Below are 22,516 nucleotides of genomic sequence, written 5' to 3'. Positions count from 1 at the left end.
TTCACGGTTTCTGATTGAAGCTGTCCGCCGGAAAGCTGACCCATCATGGATCTCTCTGCATCCATCCCCTCTCCCAGAGCTCACAGACACGAACCGCTTTATGGAGGCGCGGCGGGTGCCACCCTGAGATCCTCTAGCGAGGAAACCCGGCCTCCTCCCCGCTGTCCCCCGCCGCCCCGACCCGCGGGGACCTGCCTGCAGCCCGCACGCTCACCGCGAGGCGCCGCTAGAGGCCACCGGGGCCCTGCGCTGGCTCCTCCTCGCGCCGCCCCCCCCCCGCGCCGGCGGCTTCCCAGGCTCCTCTCCGGGTAAACAACGATGGCCGCCGAGGAAGGAGGCGGCGAGCCTCATAACAACATGGGGAACCACCTACAGCTGGTGTCCGGTAATGAGCGCGGCCCCTGGGGGGAGCCGGCGGGGTTCCGGGCCGAGCCGCGGGAGAAGGCGCCGGGCGTGAGGCGCAGAGCCGCGCCTGGGCGGGCGGGGAGGGGCCGATCCGCGATGTGTGCGTGGGGTCGGGAGGAAGGGGAAGGGGGGAGAGCCTGAGGAGCGGGCGGGAGGCCATGTGGGGCCTGGGAGAGGATGCGGGAGGGCGGAGCGGGGCCGAGGAGCGTGCGGGGCTGAGGAGGGCGAGCTCCGGGCCTAGGGGTGGGTGGTGCGCGGTGTAGCCGGCTCCCGGAGCCGCAGCCTTCCCAGGGGCGCAGGTGTGGTACGTTGGTTGCAATGGACCGAGTCGTGGTCCTGCGGTGGGAGGAGAGAGGCTCGGTCAGGGGCAGATGGGGTGAAGCGCGCTGTGGAGTTCCCAGCGAAGCGGGCACACGGAGGCGCTGTCTGGGGATGACCCCTGTAAAATCAAAGTCTGAGGACAGCGTTAAACGTCAGTTGTTGTAGGAAGTGTCCGCTCAATTCAAATGCCCTCTAGTGCCGTTAATAAGCAGGGTAGCAAGAGGTGCTGTGCGAAGGGCTTGAGAGCAGTGCTGGGTTCCACACACTGTCCAGGCTCCTGCAGTATTTATGCTGGAGTTTGCAGACCGGCATAATTCCTCATACGGAATCCTGTTGCATAATAACATGCGTTTTCAGTCGGTCTGCAAAAAACAGTTTCAGCATAACTAACAGGAGACTGCAGCAGGAAGTCCTGCCGGTAACCGGTGTAGTTTCCTTTAGCAGGAGTTCTATCAGTATTTTATGCCTGTATATTTAAAATAACATGAAAGTATTTGATGAATATTTTAGGAAATAAAGCCTATTTCCTGCCCTGTTCCTGCTGGGGCGGGGGGGGGGGGGGGGGGGGGGAAGAAGGGAAGCTATTAGTGTTGTTTTTTTTAAATGCGGTTCATAATTCCTCATTTGTGCACAGAGGTGTTGAGAACAGGTTTGATAGTGTTAGTGAACCAGCATAAGCATCTGGGAACGCCTTACCTGCTGCAGAACTGATCCTTGTCATGCAGGGTGCCTTCAGCTCTTGCCTTTCCCTTGTTCCCCTTGTGAACTGGAGGTGTTGCTGACCTTGAAAAAGAAGAAGAAAATCATCATTAATAAAATTATAAGGGTGTAAGCAGTGCAGTTTCTGTTGCCTTCCCTCTGCTGCTCTGTGGGGTGGTGGAGGAGCAGAGTGAAGATGGTGTATTTTGACGTTCGCGTGGTGCTGCTGCAGTAAAATGAGTCATCGTTCCTCTCTGCCACCACACAGCAGCTAGTGTGTGGTTTGGGCAAGAACGAGCAAAAGTTTGCAGGGCACAGTTCTTAATCAGCTGCTGCTAATTCCTTCTGTGTTCATCAAAAGGGGTGGCAGGGCCTCTCTCTATAAGGCTGTTAAAACTGCTAATGACTGATGCACTTGATGAGAGTACATGCAAACCAGAACGTAGTTTTTGATCAAGTCAGCTTCCCTTCACCACCCTGCACTGCTGCTCCAGAACCAAACAGAAACTTCCTAATTGCCCTCCATCAAACTAAGGAAACTGCTGTCCATTTTGTATGTCTTAAGCATTTGTCACTCGTTTATGGTTATAAAAGTGAATGTAAGGGAGGAGAGCTTTCATATAGAAATTCAGTATTCTTCACAGTAATTAGGAAGATGATGTCTTACTGCTCTAAGTTATGTAATTAGGTAAAACACCAAAGAGAGTCTATAACCTCCTTTCTTGTCATGCTGGGTCATTTCTTCTTGAGATAAATACAGTAGAAGATGGATCTGTGACATCTGTGTGCCATGCCATGCCTCCTACAGAAGGTTCTGTAAACTGTGCGTTAGTAAAAAACAAAGTGAGGTGAAGCAAGAAGACTGTTGGCTAAACATTTTGTGCAGAGTACATTTAAGAAATGTGTCTGAATGCTGAAGAGGGAAAGAAAAGGTTCTCCAAAACCAGCTTCCTCATTGTTCACTTGGCCTCCCACACTCAGAAATAGTAAGATCTCGTTGAAGGAGGTTAGTGGTAGTACCCTCATTTCTGAAGGAAGGCTTCTTCCTTCTGCAGCAGCTTTCTTTTGTAAGGTTTGCCTACAGTACCTTTCAGTTAAGATAATCACTCCACCTTTTAAATTTTCCACTCTGGATTATGTTTTAGGATACTAATTTCAAAGGCAAGCAACTAGATAGACTGCTGTAAAGGTGTTTTTCTACCTGTCTTGTAATGTAATAGCTTTCAAGATCTAAATGATGTTTTTCAGCACCACTGAGATTATCCATTACCCAGCAGCTATTGGTGTTAGAATCCTGCAGATTGGTTTGCAAAGGTTCTGATAACACTGATTATACATATAGCATGAGGTACAAATACTGTTTGTGGAAATAGGATCAAATAGTGCAGTTAGAAATGTGTGATCACTGCATTTGTTTTGGGTGAGTATTTGCATGGATACGTTGTATGGTAATGCACAGAACTGGCAGTGAAACCAGCATTTTTTAGAGATAATTATATTTTTTTTATTGACTATGAATTTTCATTTCTTTTAAAATATCTATAAAGATATATACAGATAGGTGCACTACTTATGTTTCCAAGGTAAAGCATATTGAGAATTTAACTGTTTTGTTGCCTGAAAGTAATTTTAGGATTGACACATGGAAGTGAGGAAGGCAGTAAATTTTAAGTATTACTTTGTTCCTGAAATCCCTTGCAGTCATTTGATTCCCTAGTAGTTGCCTTTGCTGGGTTTGTGCCCGTGCTGAGGTTTGTGTGTGTGTGTGTTGGGTATACACATAGGAGAGCCTGACAGCAGTGAATTAGTCTAAAATACCAGAAAGAGTCTTAGCGTGAAAATAGAGGTTTAGGTTGTTTTTAACTTGCTTGATCTATATGATGCAGTTATAGTGTTCAGGTTTGTACTACTCCAAACACTGTATTGTATCCTACAGTAAATTAAGTTATCTGGCATCCTGGTGTATAGACAGAAGACTTTTAGAATTGAGATGAAGTGCTACTGCAGTGAAAATCTGACCTGACAGATTTTGCTTAGTGTTTTCTTCCAAGAAAAATTGGTATTTTGCCTTTCAAAAATAGCCTTTCTTTAGCCTTCCAAGAACATTGTTCTTCAGCCTTTCAAGTTTATAACTACAAAAGCTGTTTCCCTGTGAAAGGCTGTAGCCTGGGAATATCTGATGCATTTCTTGATTCTGTTTTTTTTTCTCAGTATCAGTCCTTGCTGACTGATTTCTGAATATTCTGTATGTTCTTAATTAGCAGAGAGTGAGGAAGAGGATGACAATGAAATGGAAGTTGAAGATCAAGATAATAAAGAAGCTGAGAAGCGAAACGTCATTAATTTTGATACCAGTTTGCCAACATCACATATGGTATGTATTTTATATACAGTCCATTAAATACACCTTGAAGAAGTTTTGATTGGTTTTGTGTAATTCTATTGTAATATCCTCAAGACAAAGACCTAGTTCTATTTTATCCTTGTAAATCACCAAAACCTCTTATACTACTCTTGCTTCCTTCCTTACTGTTCTCAGTATTTAGGTTCTGATATGGAAGAGTTTCATGGCAGGACAGTGCATGACGATGACAGCTGTCAGGTGATTCCAGTGCTGCCCCATGTGATGGTGATGTTGATTCCTGGACAGACATTACCTCTTCAGCTTTTTCACCCTCAAGAGGTTAGCATGGTGCGGAATTTAATTCAGAAAGACAGAACATTTGCTGTTCTTGCATACAGGTAAAATACACGAGTGGGTTTACTGATGCTATGTGGCATGTATTTTTAGCACAATTCCTTTGGATACTAAATGAAAAGCAGATGGTTGCATCAGTTCCATGGTGAATAATAGAAGCTGTGTTTTGAAATTGACAGAACTTGTCTTCCAGTTTGTAACGAAAACAGTTTTCCAGTTTTCATGTTATTCTGCTTGACAGTATCATGTGTGTAGAGAAACAGTTTATTTGCTTTCCTTGTTCAATTTCAGTAACTCCTTGAATGTGCTGCTCCATCTTGCTTATTAAGTCTTGATCTGAAATGTAAAAATCAGATTCTTGTTTTGAGAACTGCATTGTTGTAAAGGTGTATTTGCTTGGTTTGTATGTAAATCAACAAGCCCAAACAGGAGTTTCATGACAGAGTTGAGAGACATGAGTTGATAGAAAATTGGAAAAGATAAAGGCTAATCTGTGCCAAAAGAAGTAGGGAATGTATCTCCCTCTCCTCTCTGCAATTTACTATGGTTTAGTTATGTAGGAGGTGGGAACAGTTATTTCTAAAATCAATCTAAAAATTTTGGTAGTTCCAGTATCTGTATTTGAAATGCACATACATTGGCAATCCCTGTCTTCCCAGTATTTCACCTCTAGACTCTAAAATAAAACCAAGCCAACTGGTAAATGCCCCCCCCCACATAAAATATTAGAAGTTGTTTTTAAAATGAAAAACTAAAGATTGTGGTTACTTGAAGTTATTTCACCAAATTTACTTTTTTGGTAAGACTAATGTGTACAGTCAGTGCAGGTACAATAAGTGAAATCTAAGTGAACAGTGCTGTTCGGGGGATAGGTAACCTTCTTAATTCTGTTACTTCTAGTAATGTACATGAAAGAGAAGCTCATTTTGGAACCACAGCGGAAATATATGCCTACAGAGAAGAGCAGGAATATGGAATTGAGACAGTCAAAGTGAAAGCAATAGGAAGACAGAGGTTCAAGGTGCTTGAAATAAGAACCCAATCGGATGGGTAAGAAAATTACATATTTAATTCTACATACTGCAAATCTTGTTTCACCAAAACATTTACATTTTACTGCAGGTGCATCTGCGCTTCCAGTAACGCAGTTGACTAATTGCTGCGGGTATTAAATGAATGCTTAATCAGTAGCTTCTCTGGTTATTAAGGACTTCTGACATTTCCTGTTCCAAGACTCATGTTTTAGTTGTTGGTAATTCTGCAATAAAATCCTCCAAAGCATATCTACCTGTAATTTGATTTGGTGTGTGTGAGAATATACCTGTCAGAATGACTTTATTTCTGAAAATTAAGTCAGGAAAAAGATGTTGATTGGTCAGCATTTTAAGTTCTAAAGCTTTATTCCATAATCTCTCACATCCCTTTTCCAAACCAGATGTGAAATGAGAGGATATGATACCAAGTGTGTGCTTTCTGCTGTCTTGTGGAAAGCGTCCCTGATAGCGACCAGATTCTGTTCTTTTGAAAAATTGTAACTTTCGTTTTCTGAAGGGAGACCTTTCTAGAGGTGGTCTGCATTTAACATGTTCCACTTCTGAACTTTGTATGTAATTGCAGCTTTGAAAGGCTGCAGGCAAGGGTCTGGCACAACAGTTAATAACATCCTTGCCTATTTTTATTCTTTGAGTGATCTTTTAACTCCTGAGCCTTGACAGCATGCAGAAGGATTCAGCTGTATGATTTAGATATGGAGGGGACAGTAGCTGTGCCCACAGGGGTGGTGATTTGCATGAGAAGTTTCCCCTGAAAGGAGAAGACAAAAGTCTGGTAATAATAGTGGAGAAACAAGTTTCTCCTCTTAATTTTTTCCTTTGTAAAACATAAAAGCACACTCAGATGTGCAGATAAATATTTGAATACGAAAATAGGTTCTTGATTTTTGCTGACTACAATCAGCCCATTGCTTTCAGTTTCTCAGATACTAAATCTTGTTTATTTCAACTGTTGTCACGGTTTAGGATGTCCTTCAGCACTGATTCTTCACTGCTAGAAATATGCCACTTCTACTGTTACTGGTTGACAGTTTTCATGTACTTGTCAAACACACTTAAATCAGCTCTGATAGAGTTCTCTTCTGTATTGTAGTTCTGTTGTTTTCCATATTCCAGTATGATACCTGTGATACTTAAAGCTCCTCTTCTAGCCAGTTTTAGTGTATTATGTAATTTATACCTTTGTCCATTTATGAAGTGACTAAGATCTTTAATATTTAGTGAAGAGTATGTTGAGTCTTCTGTCATTTTCATGTTCTTCTTGACATTATCCTTTGCACTATGAATTGCATCGTGAGGTTCTGCCAGTGTCACTGTCCAGAGATATATGCTTCAGACACTGGTCCTGCGAGTATGTGACTTTTCTTAGTACAATTGCTAGGGGTTTTGTAATCTTTTCTGCAGGGCCTCTTAACATCTTACTCCAAATCTGTAAATCTGCTCATCTTCTCACTTCTGCTATTGCTTGGTATAGAGGCATTGCTTAGTGGCATAGTGCTTTTATGGCAGGGGGGTTGGAACTAGATGATCTTAAGGTCCTTTCCAAGCCTAACCATTCTGTGATTCTATAGGAACAGCCTAAACTCAGTGTTTTTGTATGCTTCTATGACCTGAAGCTGTAGAAATGAAGAATAGCTACTTGCTATTTCTCACTATCTAACATTTGCTTACAAGTAATATCCTCCAAATTTTACATCTTAGAAAAACCATTTCTTGAACACAAGATGGCAGTACTTGGACGACTACAGTTAACACCATCATTATTGAGAATTCAGTATCCAGAACCACCTAAGATGTGCAGTGATGTTGTTGTGCTGTTAAAGGATTTTATTGTGATGATTTTATATCCATGGACTAGCAGAGTTCACTTTTACACAGCATGTTCACAAGGTTCATTCATAAATGTGAATTTTTAACTTAATGAAATAAAGGGAATGAGATTAATTTTAGACTGAGAGCTCAGTTGTTCAGCCTGAAGAAGGCTCCCTCCAGGAAGACCTTAGAGCAGTTCCCAGTGCCTAAAGGGGCTGACAAGAAAGCTTGGAGAAGGACTTTTAGATAAAAATCCTTTCTGATAAAGAGGGGAAAATACTGAACTTCTTAGCAAGGAGAAAATTTCTATGGTTCTTGGTGTTCCCAGTTACTAAGTGCTCATGATAAAACATCATTTTAAAGTCTACAGTAAGTTAACAGAGTTCACTGTAGTCCCTGTAAGTAAAACAGGATATTTGTGATAATGTGCATCTCAGCATTTCAGGATTTCTGATGCATAATACTGTTAAAATGTAAAGTCCTTCCTGCTAGACAGTATTTTTAGGAGCCACATAACTGTTGCTGAACTCTTTGTGGAATAGGTGACCTGGTTGATGCTAGGATATTAAAGGATGATCAGAGTCTGTATCCTATTTCTGCTGATTTTGAACCCTAGCTAAGCACATTTGCTTTTGTGGTTTGAAGATAGCAAACTGCATTTCAGCTAAACTTCCTTTCTGAGGATTTGATATGTAATTGCTGACTATTAGTTTCTACCAAAAGTAACTTGAGGAGACAAAACTCTAAATACACAATGCTGAGATGGTAAAATATTCTGCTGGGTTGCCACTGCCAGTCTGTCTTTAATCTGTCCACCACAATCACGACAGGTATCTAGTGCTCTAAAATAGGTAGCCTGTTGTATGTCATGGAAAAGGTGGCTAACTGTGAAAAGGGATGAAAAAAACTAGCAAAGAAACTTCTGCTGAAAATGTTAAAGCAGTGATCTTTGTAGGGTTCTGTCTGCCAGTGTTGAAAATATGTAGACGTCGGCTAATTGTTTTTTTAAAGGAGAAGTAAAAATAAGGATTGCTTCTGTCTTCAATTTACGTAGACCAAAGTCCAGTCAGCACAGTGGCTTTAATAATTTAGCCAAGGGTGTGAGATTATCTGTGTTCTGGAAGAGTATGCATTTGGTTTGTTACAGATGTGCTGGATGTTCCTTAAGGTAATTTGGTTTACATTAGCATGACTTTAAAAATCTGATTAAATGAATTGCTGCTTAAATTCTATAGTGCTATATAATGATTAATCTATTACACAAGCCTATGGTTTTATAAGAAGTAAAATACTTTTTCCAACTCTTGTATAAGTGTGTATATGTTGTCTCTTTTATCAGAATCCAGCAGGCTAAAGTACAAATACTTCCTGAACGAGTGCTGCCTTCAACAATGGCAGCAGTACAGCTGCAGTCTCTCAGCCGATGCCATATATTTCCATCTTCGAAACCTACATCATGGCAGGACCGATCTATACAGCAGTGGTGGCAGAAATACCAAAAGGTTAGAATCTGGTTGTGGGGATCTTGATTTTGCTGTTTTGATGTTGTTTTGACAAGCAGTATGAAAGTCCATCTGTTCATCTTTAGAGGAGGTTGTGCAACTGGGATGCTAGATGCCAACCTCCTGCTTTTGTTGCTTATTGTGTGATTGTTTATCAGCCATCAGTAGCGGGGAAGTACGTGTTTTGTATTTTGAGGTCTCTGGTTTTAATTACAGTACCATTAGATTAATATTATCACATAATGATGTAATACTACAATTTTTTTTTTAATGTAATCAAACACCTCAGAGTTCTGGTTGGTAAAGCTTGTAGATAATGAAGTGGTGGTGGAAAAAAACACTAAGTTTATAGGATTTCATTTTTAGGCAGGTGAAAGAAGCATCTTCACTTCTACAGACTTTGCTTGGACAATAAAAGTACTAGTAATCAGTGTTAACAGTGCCAGTGCTCTTGCTTTGTACTTGTCATCATAATGGTTTGAATTTGAAAGTAAAAAGGCTTTTGTAACTTCTTCTGTTAATTGCTTGATTTGGGTAGAAGAGGTGTTTAAAGAGCAGAGGTGGTTTAGAGGTGACTCCTAAATTTCAGTGATGAAACAAAAGACCCATGATGCCTTAGTTGTTTGGAAACAGAATTCCATTTGCTAATTTTGCTTTAAAACCTCCATCAGTCAAAGGTTTGACTTCTGTACCTGCAGTTACATGTCTGTAAAAAACATGGGTCTGTGTTACAATGACAGACTCAAGGGGTTTTTAACCCTGTTAAATATTCCCACCCAGATGGTAGTTAGCTGACAACTAGGCTGTACTTCCTAGTTTCGAGCATATTTGATGTTGCACTTTCATCTTGTAAATTATCATATAACATACATCTAAAGTTCTTTTGTGCTTAGTCATTACCTTTGTCAGATCACAACACTTCCATACAATCCATTTATCCTGGCCAACTGCACATGTATTTCTAAATCTGGTTTTTGATTTATTTGTATTTTTTTAACACCTTTACCTTATGGAATAGTTAATATGTAATCCCCCTTATCCCACTTCCCCTTTTTTTCTCTTAACTGAATTTATAAACTTCCTTAAGTCTTGTTGTGGTACTAAATGTGATAAGATAGGAAAGGGTCATAGAAATCTTCTTTTTTCATGAACTCTGCATATGCTGACATAGTAGTTATTAGTGGTAGATGGTGCTTTTACACAGAGTGGGTGAATTAGCAGTTCCATAGTCTTATTTGTTTTATTTCCTAGAGCTTTTTCAATAAATATGCAGACTTTGCACTTCTTTAGAGAGCTTCCAGAAATTTATTTACTTGACTCTGGTTAAAACAAAAGTATGGGAGAAATACTCATTATCAAGATGTTGGTATTGTCATTAGGGAATTGCCTTGTACTTCCCCATTTTGCTTCACTGGCACAAATTCTGCCTTGCTTGTTTACAGTGTTTCTGTATCGCTGCAGCTGTGGCAGTACTTGGAATCAGGAGGGAATTCACACTAAGATTGTAGGGCAGGATTTTCAAGAGTCCTAAGTGGCTGATGGCAGGCCTAAGCTACAAACTTGTGCATTGCTCAGGAGAATAATAAGGTGTGATTTGTGCTAGAGACAGCTGTGCTGTTTAAAAGGTGCTAAAAGATGCCTTTATACAAATGAATGTGCACTTTTACCAGTATACAGCCTTTTCCTTTAGGAGTCTGAAATAAAAACGTACTGTCAAAAGGATAATTTTGCTGGAATAAATTATGTTTCCCCATAATAAGCGCCATGCTAGAGTAGCATCCTAGCATAGATATACCAGCAAAAGCCTCTAAGGGTACAAACCTAGCTCAGTCTCAGGCACAGTGCAGGCTTTTCAAAGACCAGCTATCATTAATAGTGGACAGATCTGCACGATAAGGTTAATGGGCCAGCAGTTGGCAGTGGGGTCAGTAGGAGAGGATGTGGTGAAACAGGTGCTTTTCTAAATACTAAAATTGTGGCTTATGAGTTTATTTATATAACTTTTTATTACTCAACCCACAGTTTCCATCAGTATATAAAAAGAAAGATACTTTGAAGTCTTCTGTGTCAGTAGAGATCTTTGGAACTACCTCCAGAAATTAATATAGCATCCTAGTAACTCCCCTTACTGTCAGATGCAGTTAAGGTTTGGAGCTGGGTTTTTAATTCAGTGGATTTGAACTCCCTCCTCCCCCCCCAAAAAGTAAAGAAAAAAACAACCAAACAAACCATTAATACCACAGAACTATTGATTCTCAGAGCTATTGAACAAGTTCATTTATGAGTTAACTGTCCAGAAACACTGTGCTTGGGGAGGGGGGAGTATTCCCTTTCCAAGTCTGGTTCCATCAGATGGTACCTGAGATGCAGTACTCCCAATGTAAGATCATGTTTTATGGACTGATATGCAGATCCAGAGTAGGGTCATTGTCCTGTTGAACTCTTGTCCTGTCAGTAGAACTGACTGTTCACAATATGTTAGTTAGGCTGTGCCTCTGTTTACTAATATAATGAGAAACATCAGAAAGTGGAAGTTGCATTTTAAGAATGCTTTCTGCTTCATACAAGAGCTGACCCTGTGTCAGCTGTTACAGAAAGTATATTTGCTAATTGGAACAATAACTTGAGTTTCAGTGTTCCAGAATTCTTTCTTCAAAGTACCATTTATTTGCCGTGGATTTAAGCATTGCCTGTTTTTTCTCATTTGTAAAGTAAGGGTAGTTGACCTCAAAGGGAAAATGAAGTTTTAATGTGTAAATATTTACAGTACAGTTTTGGAAGGCACTGTGTTATGTAGTATGCATTGTTTTAGATTTCTATTAACCTAAACATATACATTTAAGTGTATAAAGTCACAGTAGAGAATTAAGTAAGCAAATTACCTTACACTGCTGGAAATCTGGTAGTTATGAAATGCATAAAACTAGGATTTCTTGTCTGCAGGATAAGCACAAGCTGAAGACTTTTTAGAAGTGATACTGGTGGCCATGTGTATTTTATTCCTCCAAATCTGCTCTGTAGTCTTGTATATATGTTTTTGTACACAATTCAAGTGAACATTTTAGTCCCAGTGAAGTATGGTACAGAAGCATGGGCCACTTCTATTTTAATTTTAAAACAAAACCATTCAATAAGGGATAGTTATGAGATCTTCAGGGGATATTTTTCACCCCTGTTATTTTTATTTTCTTCCTTCACATTTGTTTCTTACTGAGTGCTCCATTTGGGTCTGAATTTTTCTTCATAGGATGTTGTTAAATAGATATTGTACAATATTTGCTCACTATCTGTAGATAAGGATAATAAAGTTGCTTAATAGTTTCCAGTAGGCTGGTTATAAGCATTGATGTTCAGTAAGCGTTTCTGAAAATGTGATTTCCATTAAAAATAGAGACCAGAGAGTGGAGAGTGATACAAGATTAAACATCAAGACTGCCCAAGTTTTCTTAGCCAGTAATTGTTCTGCTGTGAGAAAGCGTCCTCCAGAACTCCTAACTTGTGTGGTGGTACTTATACTTATGTTTTTAACTGATTAGATTTCCATTTAAAAAATGTCATCATATGTCCTTTGCATTTATATATGTCAGCTTAAAATACCCAATACATTTGTTGACATCATCTACCTGGACTTGTGCAAAGCATTTGACACTGTCCCACACGACATCCGTGTCTCTAAATTGGAGAGACATCAGTTTGATGGATGGACCACTCGGTGGGTAAAGAACTGGCTGGATGGCCATACACAGAGTTGTGGTCAATGGCTCAATGTCCAGCTGGAGACCAGTAACGAGTGGTGTCCCTCAGGGATTGGTGTTGGGACCGGTCTTGTTTAACATCTTTGTCGCTGACATGGACAGTGGGATTGAGTGCGCCCTCAGCAAGTTTGCCGATGACACCAAGCTGTGTGGTTCGGTTGATACGCTGGAGGGAAGGAATGCCATCCAGAGGGACCTTGACACGCTTGTGAGGTGGGCTGATGCCAATCTCATGAAGTTTAACCATGCCAAGTGCAAGGTCCTACACCTGGGTTGGAGCAATCCCAGACACAGCTACAGGTTGAGCAGAGAAGAGATTCAGAGCAGCCCTGCGGAGAAGGACTTGGGGGTGTTGGTCGATGAGAAAATGAACATGAGCCGGCTTCAGCGTGCGCTTGCAGCCCAGAAAGCCAACCGTATCCTGGGCTGCATCAAAAGGAGCGTGACCAGCAGGTCGAAGGAGGTGATCCTGTCCCTCTACTCTGCTTTCATGAGGCCTCACTTGCGTGCAGTTCTGGTATCCTCAGCATAAGAAGGACGTGGAACTGTTGGAACAAGTCCAGAGGAGGGCCACGAGGATGATCAGGGGACTGGAGCACCTCCTGTATGAAGACAGGCTGAGAAAGTTGGGGCTGTTCAGCCTGGAGAAGAGAAGGCTGCGTGGAGACCTCATAGCAGCCTTCCAGTATCTGACGGGAGCCTATAGGGATGCTGGGGATGGACTCTTCATTAGGGACTGTAGTGGTAGGACAAGGAGTAATGGGTTCAAACTTAACCAGGGGAAGTTTAGATTGGATATAAGGAAGAAGTTCTTTACTGTAAGGGTGGTGAGTCACTGGAATGGGTTGCCCAGGGAAGTTGCGAATGCTCCATCCTGGTGGTGTTCAGGGCCAGGTTGGACAGAGCCTTGAGTGAGATGGTTTAGTGTGAGGTGTCCCTGCCCATGGCAGAAGGGTTGGAACCTGATGATCTTAAGGTCCTTTCCGACCCTAACTATTCTACGATTCTGTGATACGGCCTGTTAATCTCCTTATTTTATTTTATTTATTTATGCATTTGACTCATTTGATATAAATAGTTTAATCGCCCCCACGTGGTGGTTTGCTGTGGTTGCTAAAGTAGCAACAGTTGGAGACGAAGGAGCAGATGCACTATCTAATAGTACTTGAATTTTCTGAACTGTCTAAATTTTAGATAGATGCTCTTTTGAAAGGCATAATTTCTTATTACTAGATATTAGGAATACTTGTAATGCTGAGACAGGTTTTCTGGGGAAATCCATATATTGTCATTCTTGCACAGAAGCCTTAACTCTCAGTGAATTTGAAATGTGGTTTGGAAGCTTCACATTGAAGTACTCATCTTGATGGTGTTAATTTATAGTATCTTTAAATAATCAGGTATCCCTCCTGTGGTTTATTATTTGAGCAAGAACTGTCCCTAACATCTGCTAATCTGAAAGAATAAATATTTGTGGTTTTGGTTTTAGAGGAAGTTCCGCTGTGCAAGTTTGACATCTTGGCCTCCCTGGCTCTACTCTCTATATGATGCTGTAAGTTCACCCTATGTATTACCAAATAATCTACTATTAGTTTTGTATGTTTTAATATGTTATTATTGGATAATATAAAAGCTTTAATTTTGTTGGGTTATAAGTTACATTTTAAAGAAGTCCACAGTTTTCAGTTTATTGTGAAAGGAGCAGGAACAGCTACTCTTTTGTACTGTTCCCTTGTGCTAGAGCATGTGTCTATGGTGGATGACAGAGGTTCACGTTCCTGATATGTTGTCTCAGAATCAGTCCTCTGTCCCTCATGTTCCAGGTAAGTGTTCTAACAGCCAGGGTGCTGGATAGTCTTAGGTCTGTCTTTCCTGTTGAAGTTGCTTTACTCCTTAAAAAGTACATATTTCTTTATATACACATATATATATGTTAGTACATGAGGTACTTGGTGTAAGAGAGGCAGAAGTAAGTAGGAGGCTAGCCCCTCATCTTGTTTATACAGTCTAGAATTTGAGCAGTTGTCTCCTTATCTCAAATGAGACTTATAACTGTCATGGGCCATTGGTTCATTTTGCCCTCTTTCCCATCCTAGTTTCCTCTTAGTTTAAAACATGTAGATACAAAATGAGTCCGTCATTATTGTAAGTGTTAACAGCTAATGTCCACTTAGGGAAAATAGCTTACTCTACATTTTGCTTCCCTTTTTTTTTTTTTTTTCCTAAGAAAACAGAAATATCTATGTATTTAAATTAGGCTTTTCTTCTAACAAAAGGAAACCTTGATGGAAAGAGTCAAGAGGCAGCTACATGAATGGGATGAAAATCTTAAAGATGAATCTCTTCCAACAAACCCAATAGGTATGATGTTGTTGAGCTGATGAACTCATATCTGGGGTTTGGGTGTTAAGTTCCTAAGAAAACAAGGCTTAGATAATTACCTTCTGTTGTTAGTCCACCCCTCACTTTTACTTTCCAGTGAATTTTGATAGTTGACTTTGACAGAAGGATGACGGAGATTTTAAGGACATGAACATCCTCCGACTGTGCCACAACATGTTCAGTATAGGAAGTATAAGTCTTATTGTGCTCCATGGTGGGAGGAATGTGATATGTTTCATAAGGAAAGCCAAAAGCATACTAGCTTTTTAAAATTATTATTACATAAGTCTAAGTGTTAGTATGTAGAATCTCTTTGTTCTTACTTCTTATTGCCTCTTACGTAACATGGGGGAAAATAGCACCAGTAACCTAACCACAAAAAAGTTGGGTTCCAATTGCATGCTGCATTGGGGTTATGCCATAGTGAGTAGGTCTTTTCTCTCTGCAGGTCTCTAGGAGCTAGCAAGACACAAATTTCAGTTGAAGTCTTCCTAAGGGGAAAAGCATTCTCTTCTGTGTAGGCTCTCAGATGCTTAATGAAAGGCAGCCTTCAGTTAAAGTCAGATAAGAACCAAATGCAGGAAGTGCAAGCATAAAGAAAAACATTGGTGGTTGGAAATCTCAGTAATTCATTGCCGAAGTGGAAGTCTGTATAGTGTTCTCTGGGATCTGTTCTGGTTTTAGTATACATTACCTTACCAGCATTGCTGAGTCTCTGTCAGTGGTGATCTGGATTAGACAAATATCATAGAAGAGGATTTGTATGTGCATGATTCAGCCTTAGGGCAAAAGGATGCACTGAGATGACCTCTGAAAGTCTATTACAAACATAAGTTTTAGCCCTCTGTCTGTAACCGAGCAGAAGTAGTAGGGTTTATTGATTTATTTCTCTCTCTAATTCTAACAGGCCTGCTATTTTCTCATTTCTAGATTTTTCTTACAGAGTTGCTGCTTGCCTGCCGATTGATGATGCGTTGCGTATACAGTTGCTTAAAATAGGTAGTGCTGTTCAGCGACTCCGGTGTGAATTAGATATTATGAACAAAGTGAGTATTTTTTCTTTACTTGTCATTAAATTGTTCTCACAAAAAAAAAAAAAGGAATGACTGTTATAATGTATAACAAAAATGCATGAAATTTCTAAATGAGAGTTCTAGATAGTGAGTTTTGAGTGTTCTTTTATTTTTTTCATCTGCTTTAAAAGTTTGCTCTAGAAAGAAAACGCTCTCTCTCAGTACTAGACTTCATGTTTGTCAGCAAGCAAGCATATAATAATGTTTGCTTTTGTTAAAAACCCTATTTCAACACCTCACAGCACTTTTTTTAGCCAAGAGATGGTGCTAGAAGTCCAGCATTTCTCATGACCATCTTATGAACATCATAACCTCGTATTGTTCATAACCTTATGAACATCATAACAGCACAATACGCTGTGATCAAGTAGCATTGTGCCATGAAAATTTGTGGATTTTATAACAAAAGATAAATCTTCGTAGCATTGAGCTACTGAATATATGTAAATCTAAGTATTGGACTGAATGGATTTTTGCAAGACATTTATCATCTTCTTAGGCAATACCTTTTTAAGATGTTCAAAAACTTGTCTTCCCTTCCCTTCTCAATAATAATACCTATTATAAGTAATATTATGTATTATAACTGATAATGCAACTAAGTTTCAGTCAACCTCATGTTGAATCCGACTGTTCTGGGAACAGCATTTACAACAGTCTCCCACAGCAGTTCAGGTGGTTGTTCTCTTTCCAAAGAGAAAACACTGAAAAGAGCCATTGGTGTAAAAACAACTTCTAACTGTAAAGTTGTTTATGGGTTTAGTAGTGGTAACTGGAATATTTACTAATCAGTTCTTGAAAGGAGAGACAAATTAGTATTTTGTTAATATGTTCACCTTGCAAAGAATAACTATACATCCTGATGGTATACATCCTGATCCTTACCTTGCTGGTTGTAAGCTTGGTGGGGATAAAAGTAGTGTCTTAAGAAAACAGTGTAACACTGTTGTGTTTGTCCACTTGATATGAGCATTGGAAATTTTGCCTCTTTGCCTGTTTCTGGGGCAGAGAGAACCAGAATAACATTTTAGTACTGTTCATCTTCCCAGAGTTCATGCACCAAAATTCTAAAAGGGAATATACAGTGAAAAGGAAACAGAAAACATTGCTCCCAAATTCTGAGACAAAAATGGACAGGATTTTGCATGAGGCTCTGTGATCAGATTAAGTTTCATTGTATTTCTTGAGTCAGAAACTCTGAAAATATTGTGATATTCAGGTACTGCTAAGGGCTGTTCGTGTTCAGTATGTTGCATATTTTCTACAAATCCCAAAGAGACAAGAGGACTTAGGTTACCTTCATAAGATAATGTTAATTTTTTTACCCTACACCAAAAAGGTGCTTTCTTCATCAAGATGTGACATTTTATTCTGTAAACATAGAATCATAGAATAGTTAGGGTTGGGAAGGACCTTAAGATCATGTATTTTGGTTTACTTGAGAAGGCTGGACTTAACACGTTTCATTGTTCAGAATGTAATTTACAGTGATATAACGGATGGTGAGACCTAATGCATTTCCTTTTGTCTCTTATATCAGTGAATTTTATTATGCCTTTAATAGCTTTTCCTGTTATTAAAGATGGTTAACTGTACTTATTTTTAAAGGAATGTACATCACATAAAGGTGTAATACTTCTCTGAATTCTGCTTGACAGTGCTAATTGTAGTAATTAGATAGGATTGGAAACAGAGGGATGAGATGAAGTAGCTGACTAAATCGGATACTGAGGGATATATGAGCATTAGATTATAATCTGTGAGTATGGGTAATTTAAAAGAGTGAGTGACAGTAAGTGTTAAAGGTCCCTGGCAGGACAGAAAGGCCAAGTGAGCTTTAAGAAGAGAACTGGCACATGATAAATCCTATCTGTATAGTATAGCAATTTTCCCTATCAGTCTCCAAGATGAGTAGACTGTACTGACACTGTGGGGCAGAACCAAGGTTGCATGCAAAAAAGCAGCTGGAGGAAGTTGAAATGCAGCAGCAAGTCCAGAGCACCTGTATAGAGGAGAGAGAAGAGACTGACATAAGCCGGTGTAGTATCACATGAAGATTGCAGGAGTTGGAACTCAGGGATACTCAAAAGCACAAGCTGCGATTTGTGGCTTTAAGAGGATGTAAGCTCACACAGGGACTTACCCAAGTGAAGATCCTGGTTCCAAAGTACAGTGGTTCATTTCTGGGGTAATTTCACATGCATTACCAATAAAAAGAGGTAGGTGTAATACACCTCCTGAAAAGGAATGCTTATGTTCTCCTGAGCTCATTTAAGTGCGTATTTTCTGGGCAGTGTCAGTGAGGAATTGTTTTGTTCTACTATCTAGAAATTGTAGAAGATAATCAGTTACAATCTTTAAGAGAAAGATCAATACATCTCGTATTTTTCATGAGGAAATTGAAGCCATTGATCTACAGTACTCTCAAATTTTAGAAAGACCTAGTGATTGCATTTGTACTCATCTACCCTTTCTGGGTGGTATTTTAGAAGAGCAAAAGGTTTTTTTTCTGAATTAGCTTTTTGAGACCTTAGAAGGTTGACTCATTTATTGTGTTTGTGTAGTCAGATGCTCTTCTGCGTGTGGATTTTTTGAGGGACAGGGGAGTATACAAAAATTGGTTTGGCTTTTAGATAACAATGCTTACCATAACTAAGTAAAATGCATAGAGAAAAAGGTATCCTTTGATAGAAAACGTAAGTGACTGCTGTCCAGGTAAAGAAAAGAATTGATACAAAGTGTGTTCTGAGGAACGGAAGAGACATTTTCAGTATTTGCTGCTGTGCTGCCAAGCCTCTGCAAATGAATGAAATTACCCTCTTTGTTTTTCTTTTCAAGTGTACATCTCTCTGTTGTAAGCAATGCCAAGATACAGAAATAACTACCAAGAATGAAATATTCAGGTGAGTGTATTGCTCTTAATCTTTGGAAGGTTTTTGATCAGAAACATGGACACAGGAAAACAGATTAGGTTATGTCTTATAACTGCTGTGTTTTCCACAGCTCTAATAAAATGTCAGTAAATATTTATAGGGCGTTTTCTTTATAAAACAAAACAGGTTACTTTGGTGGTTTTTAATCAAAAGGTTGTAAATCTGAGCACCACCGCGTATATTGTAACAGAAGTTAGTGTGCAAGGAAGGCCATGTTATGCCTCTTACTCCAGCACTTCACCACTGAAGAATTATGCACTCTCTGCCAAGTTTTGAAACACAGATATTTTACACAGTTTTTTTGTCCTATTATTTCTGAGTAAAGTTCGTGACATCCCAAATTTTATTTCTCGGCACTTCATCCTGACCTCTGTGTGTCAACAGGCCTCAACAGATTAAAATGCACTGACAGGTTGGTATAGATAGATAGGCTCCCAGGATGTTGTCATCTAAGGAAATTGCCTATTTATGTCATTAAACACTGTGATACCATTCTTTAGTTTAAGAATATAAAGTTTAGTCCTAGTAGCTCCTCTAGGCGTTATGTACCCATAATATATTTGACTTACACAATATCTTTCATGTTCAACAATGATAAGACTGTATACATTTTCCAAATAATTGCTGCTTCTGGCAGTCTTGACACTTTTTTCATCTTGAGTGACTAATATCTGTCTGTGATCTGTGATAATGAAGGTTAAAAGAAGTTTTGATTTACAAAGCAAGACTCCCCACAGTTTTATCAGTGCACTAAGAAGCTGATGTAGTAATTAAAAGCCATCTCATATCTTCTAATCAAATAATGGATTCCAGAAACCATGATTCCTGCTATGTCAATACCATGTACTTTAAACAAGAATGTTGAGAATGAGTGAACATTTTTGCTTACTTTCAAAGTTAGATTTAAAAGTAGCAGCATAGATGTTAGTTGGTTTTATTGGAAGTTCAAAAGCAGCAAGAAAGTCTATCATGAGTCTGTCATGTGCTTTTTTATACCAAGCAGTAGGTTTTGTGAGGGAAATATTAACAGCAGCCTTAAATGAGGTAGTTTCCACAGCATCCCCCAAGTGACTTGTCCCCTTTAACATACACCTGAGTGAGATTCATCTGAGCACAAGAAAGTTTTAATCCTTACTCCCAGTAATACCCTTATAAATATCTTTTCTGAAATAGGGACTTAAAAAGTAGAGACTTCAGGTAAACAGGAAAAAAAAAGCCTTTAGGTAACAGGAATAATTTATTGTCAGTGAGGAATATATGACTGGACACTGAAATTTGTGCAATATTAAGAAAATTTGACCAATTATATTTTACATTAGTATCTATTTTCTTTCAATTTTTAATAATATAATAAAAGGTGCTTCTCTTCCTACAGCCTAAAATGGTTCTTTTGCTGTGGAAGGTAGTTTTGAGCATGGTTGGCAGTTCTTCCTCTGTTTCCATTTGACAGCCTTTGTTTTTTGTTTCTTCCTTGACTTCTGACAAAATTAATTGTCTGTTCTAGTTTATCCTTATGTGGACCCATGGCAGCATACGTGAATCCTCATGGGTACATCCATGAAACCCTCACTGTATATAAAGCCTGCAATTTGAATCTCAGTGGACGACCATCGACAGAGCACAGTTGGTTTCCTGGGTAATAACAGTTAAAAGAAATGTTATAAGTAAATGACAGAAATCTGGTTATAAATGTATTCCTGTGATAGTGGAATAGTAAATACATAGATTTTGAAACACAGAACATCATTTCACTCATATGAAATACAGGAAAGTAAATTTAGACTTCTTCAAAATACAGAAAAAAATGGAAAATTCAGATAGAAGGTTTCTTTAATTTCAGAAGTTTTCTTTAATCTTTTAAAAATAGGGAAGTCAGAAGATGCTGTTTGGGGGTTTCTTTGTGTACAGTTTTGTGTAAGCTAGAAGCCAAATCACTGTTGTTTTCACACAGCTGTCTTTGATCATAAGGTAAATAAAGTACAAATTAAAAATGGAATATATAAATGCAGTTACTCTACTGAAACACTTTTTTTAGATCTAGAAACTGAGTGTTTCATGAGTTTAATTTACTGACATTCATATTAATCTGATTACCTTTGATATTTATTTAATTAGCCTGGCTGTCTGAAACAGTAGCAGAATTAACTGTCAAGATGTAAAAGATTGCCTAGTAATGACAGGTCTTGCATCAAAATGTCACCCCTCTCTTGTAGCTTAAATTTAATGCGTGGCTAGATGAGCATTCTTTATGTGTTCATTCAAAAGTTGGAATATTTAACTCTTAAAAATACATGAAATGTCCAACTCTGAACTTCAGTTTCACAAAAAAAAAAAAGCACTCTTTAAATATATTTTCACCAAATCATTTTTCTGTGTGGTCATTTCTGTGTCAAGAGTGTCAAAAATGATTCTGGCCCCTTGGCGATCGTGTCCTCTTCTAAAGTAGCAGAGAAGAATATGTTGCTGTATCTGTCTAGTCCAAGGTTCTTGACTGATGCTTGTACACAGTTACTCTTCTGTTTTCTTGTGTTGATCATGGTTTGTGTTTCAGTTTTTGTCTGGATTAGGATCATAGAATAGTTAGGGTTGGAAAGGACCTTAAGATCATCTGGTTCCAACCCCCCTGCCATTGGGTAATGACTTGGAGAGTGTATATCATACCTGTACTCTTTAAGGCTTCCTGAAGAAAACCTGTGGCTTATAACATCTGGAGTTATTTTTTCTCATCCTGATGTGTTTTCTCAGCTCTTTTCTTCCTTGAGTCCCAAAGTTTCTTTGAAAACCCATCTTGACACTAGTGGTACCTTCTTACCTGATGGGTGAACTGTGTTCCGGTGTTTTACATGCTAGCATCAACCTTTTGTTTTGTTTTTGATAGGTATGCCTGGACTATAGCCCAATGCAGGATCTGTGGGAGCCATATGGGCTGGAAGTTCACAGCTACCAAAAAGGATATGTCACCTCAGAAATTCTGGGGATTGACAAGGTCTGCTCTCCTGCCTCGTATTCCAGAAGCGGATGAAGACTCGGGCCACGATAGATCACCGTTACTCTGCCTGTAATCCAGTAGTCTGCTTTGGAGATGAACAGGCAGTAGTCTGTCTCTTAAATGTGTCTGCTCAGTTCTGCTTCTGATGCTTACTTGAACTTAAAACAACCCAAGAACACACACCCACACACAGAAGAACAACCAACCAAGCAGGCTCCCTATATTTGGGTCTGGTGTGCATCCACATTACTGTTGTTCCAGACACAATGAGAACTGAAGGTTGAATCTTAAAAATGTCAGATGAGGAGGTGGGATGGGACACCAAGGAATCTATAGGATCTCTCTGGACAGAACTGAGACTGAACTTTATCCTTTCTTGTGGCACTTCAGAAAATGTTTACTGCTATCAATTTGCAGTGAAAGAAGCTGGGGGGGGGGGAACAAAAATCACAAATAGAGTATAATTTATGCAATATATGTATGAAGGTAGACACCAGTTACTTGCTGCGGAGTGTTTTCCATAATATACTTTAAAGTATTTTTGCTGAGAATCCCTGTTTCTAACTGTGGAGTACTTCAAATTTTATGCTTGTGCTGTTTCTCAGATAGTTGCAGAATAACTATTGAAGAGAGTACAGGACTGAAGTATCTCTTCTGGCTGATACAGTGTGGAAACATCAGTGGCAGCGCTGAAATGGGCAAAAGCAAGAGTTTCTGCTGCCTGCAGTGCGGGTTGCCCTTTGGAAGGAAGCAGTGTGAAGTATTTGGTCCTTACAAGTTGTCTGATCTATTTAGTCTATTTGACTTTAGAAGTCTTTAAAATTTTATACAGAATATACAGGTCAGTCCCAGAGCATAAACTGTGTTGTCATTTACTGTTCAGTGTGCTTACATT

At 39.3% G+C, this 22,516-nt stretch overlaps 1 protein-coding gene across 2 annotated transcripts; it reads left to right on the top strand.

The window, feature by feature from the left end:
* Positions 1-227: 227 nt before the first annotated feature.
* Positions 228-22,056, top strand: CRBN (cereblon). Of its 2 annotated transcripts, none has more exons than XM_061362127.1 (11): positions 228-385; positions 3,687-3,799; positions 3,965-4,167; positions 5,024-5,173; positions 8,327-8,489; positions 13,734-13,796; positions 14,521-14,605; positions 15,557-15,672; positions 18,538-18,602; positions 20,137-20,268; positions 21,511-22,056. In XM_061362127.1, the coding sequence occupies exons 1-11, from the start codon at positions 319-321 to the stop codon at positions 21,692-21,694; spliced, it is 1,341 nt and encodes a 446-aa protein (XP_061218111.1). In that variant the 5' UTR covers positions 228-318; the 3' UTR covers positions 21,695-22,056. The 2 variants fall into 2 exon arrangements, with proteins under 2 accessions (XP_061218111.1, XP_061218112.1); XM_061362128.1 differs by having other exon boundaries at positions 251-385; positions 3,690-3,799.
* The last annotated feature ends 460 nt before the right edge of the window (positions 22,057-22,516 follow it).

The sequence above is a fragment of the Neopsephotus bourkii genome, unplaced genomic scaffold, assembly GCF_033783945.1.
Source record: "Neopsephotus bourkii isolate Nb327-2 ecotype Australia unplaced genomic scaffold, CSIRO-AGI_Nbou_v1 NB_1080, whole genome shotgun sequence".
Classification (NCBI taxonomy): domain Eukaryota; kingdom Metazoa; phylum Chordata; class Aves; order Psittaciformes; family Psittacidae; genus Neopsephotus; species Neopsephotus bourkii.
Note: the sequence above shows the minus strand (reverse complement) of the source record. Positions and strands in the feature narration are given on the sequence as shown.

Coding starts and splice junctions, on each gene's coding strand:
- CRBN (XM_061362127.1), top strand. CDS start 319: ATGGCCGCCGAGGAAGGAGGCGGCGAGCCTCATAACAACATGGGGAAC. Junction 4,168..5,023: donor TTTGCTGTTCTTGCATACAG/GTAAAATACACG, acceptor TGTTACTTCTAG/TAATGTACATGAAAGAGAAG. Junction 18,603..20,136: donor ACCAAGAATGAAATATTCAG/GTGAGTGTATTG, acceptor TGTCTGTTCTAG/TTTATCCTTATGTGGACCCA.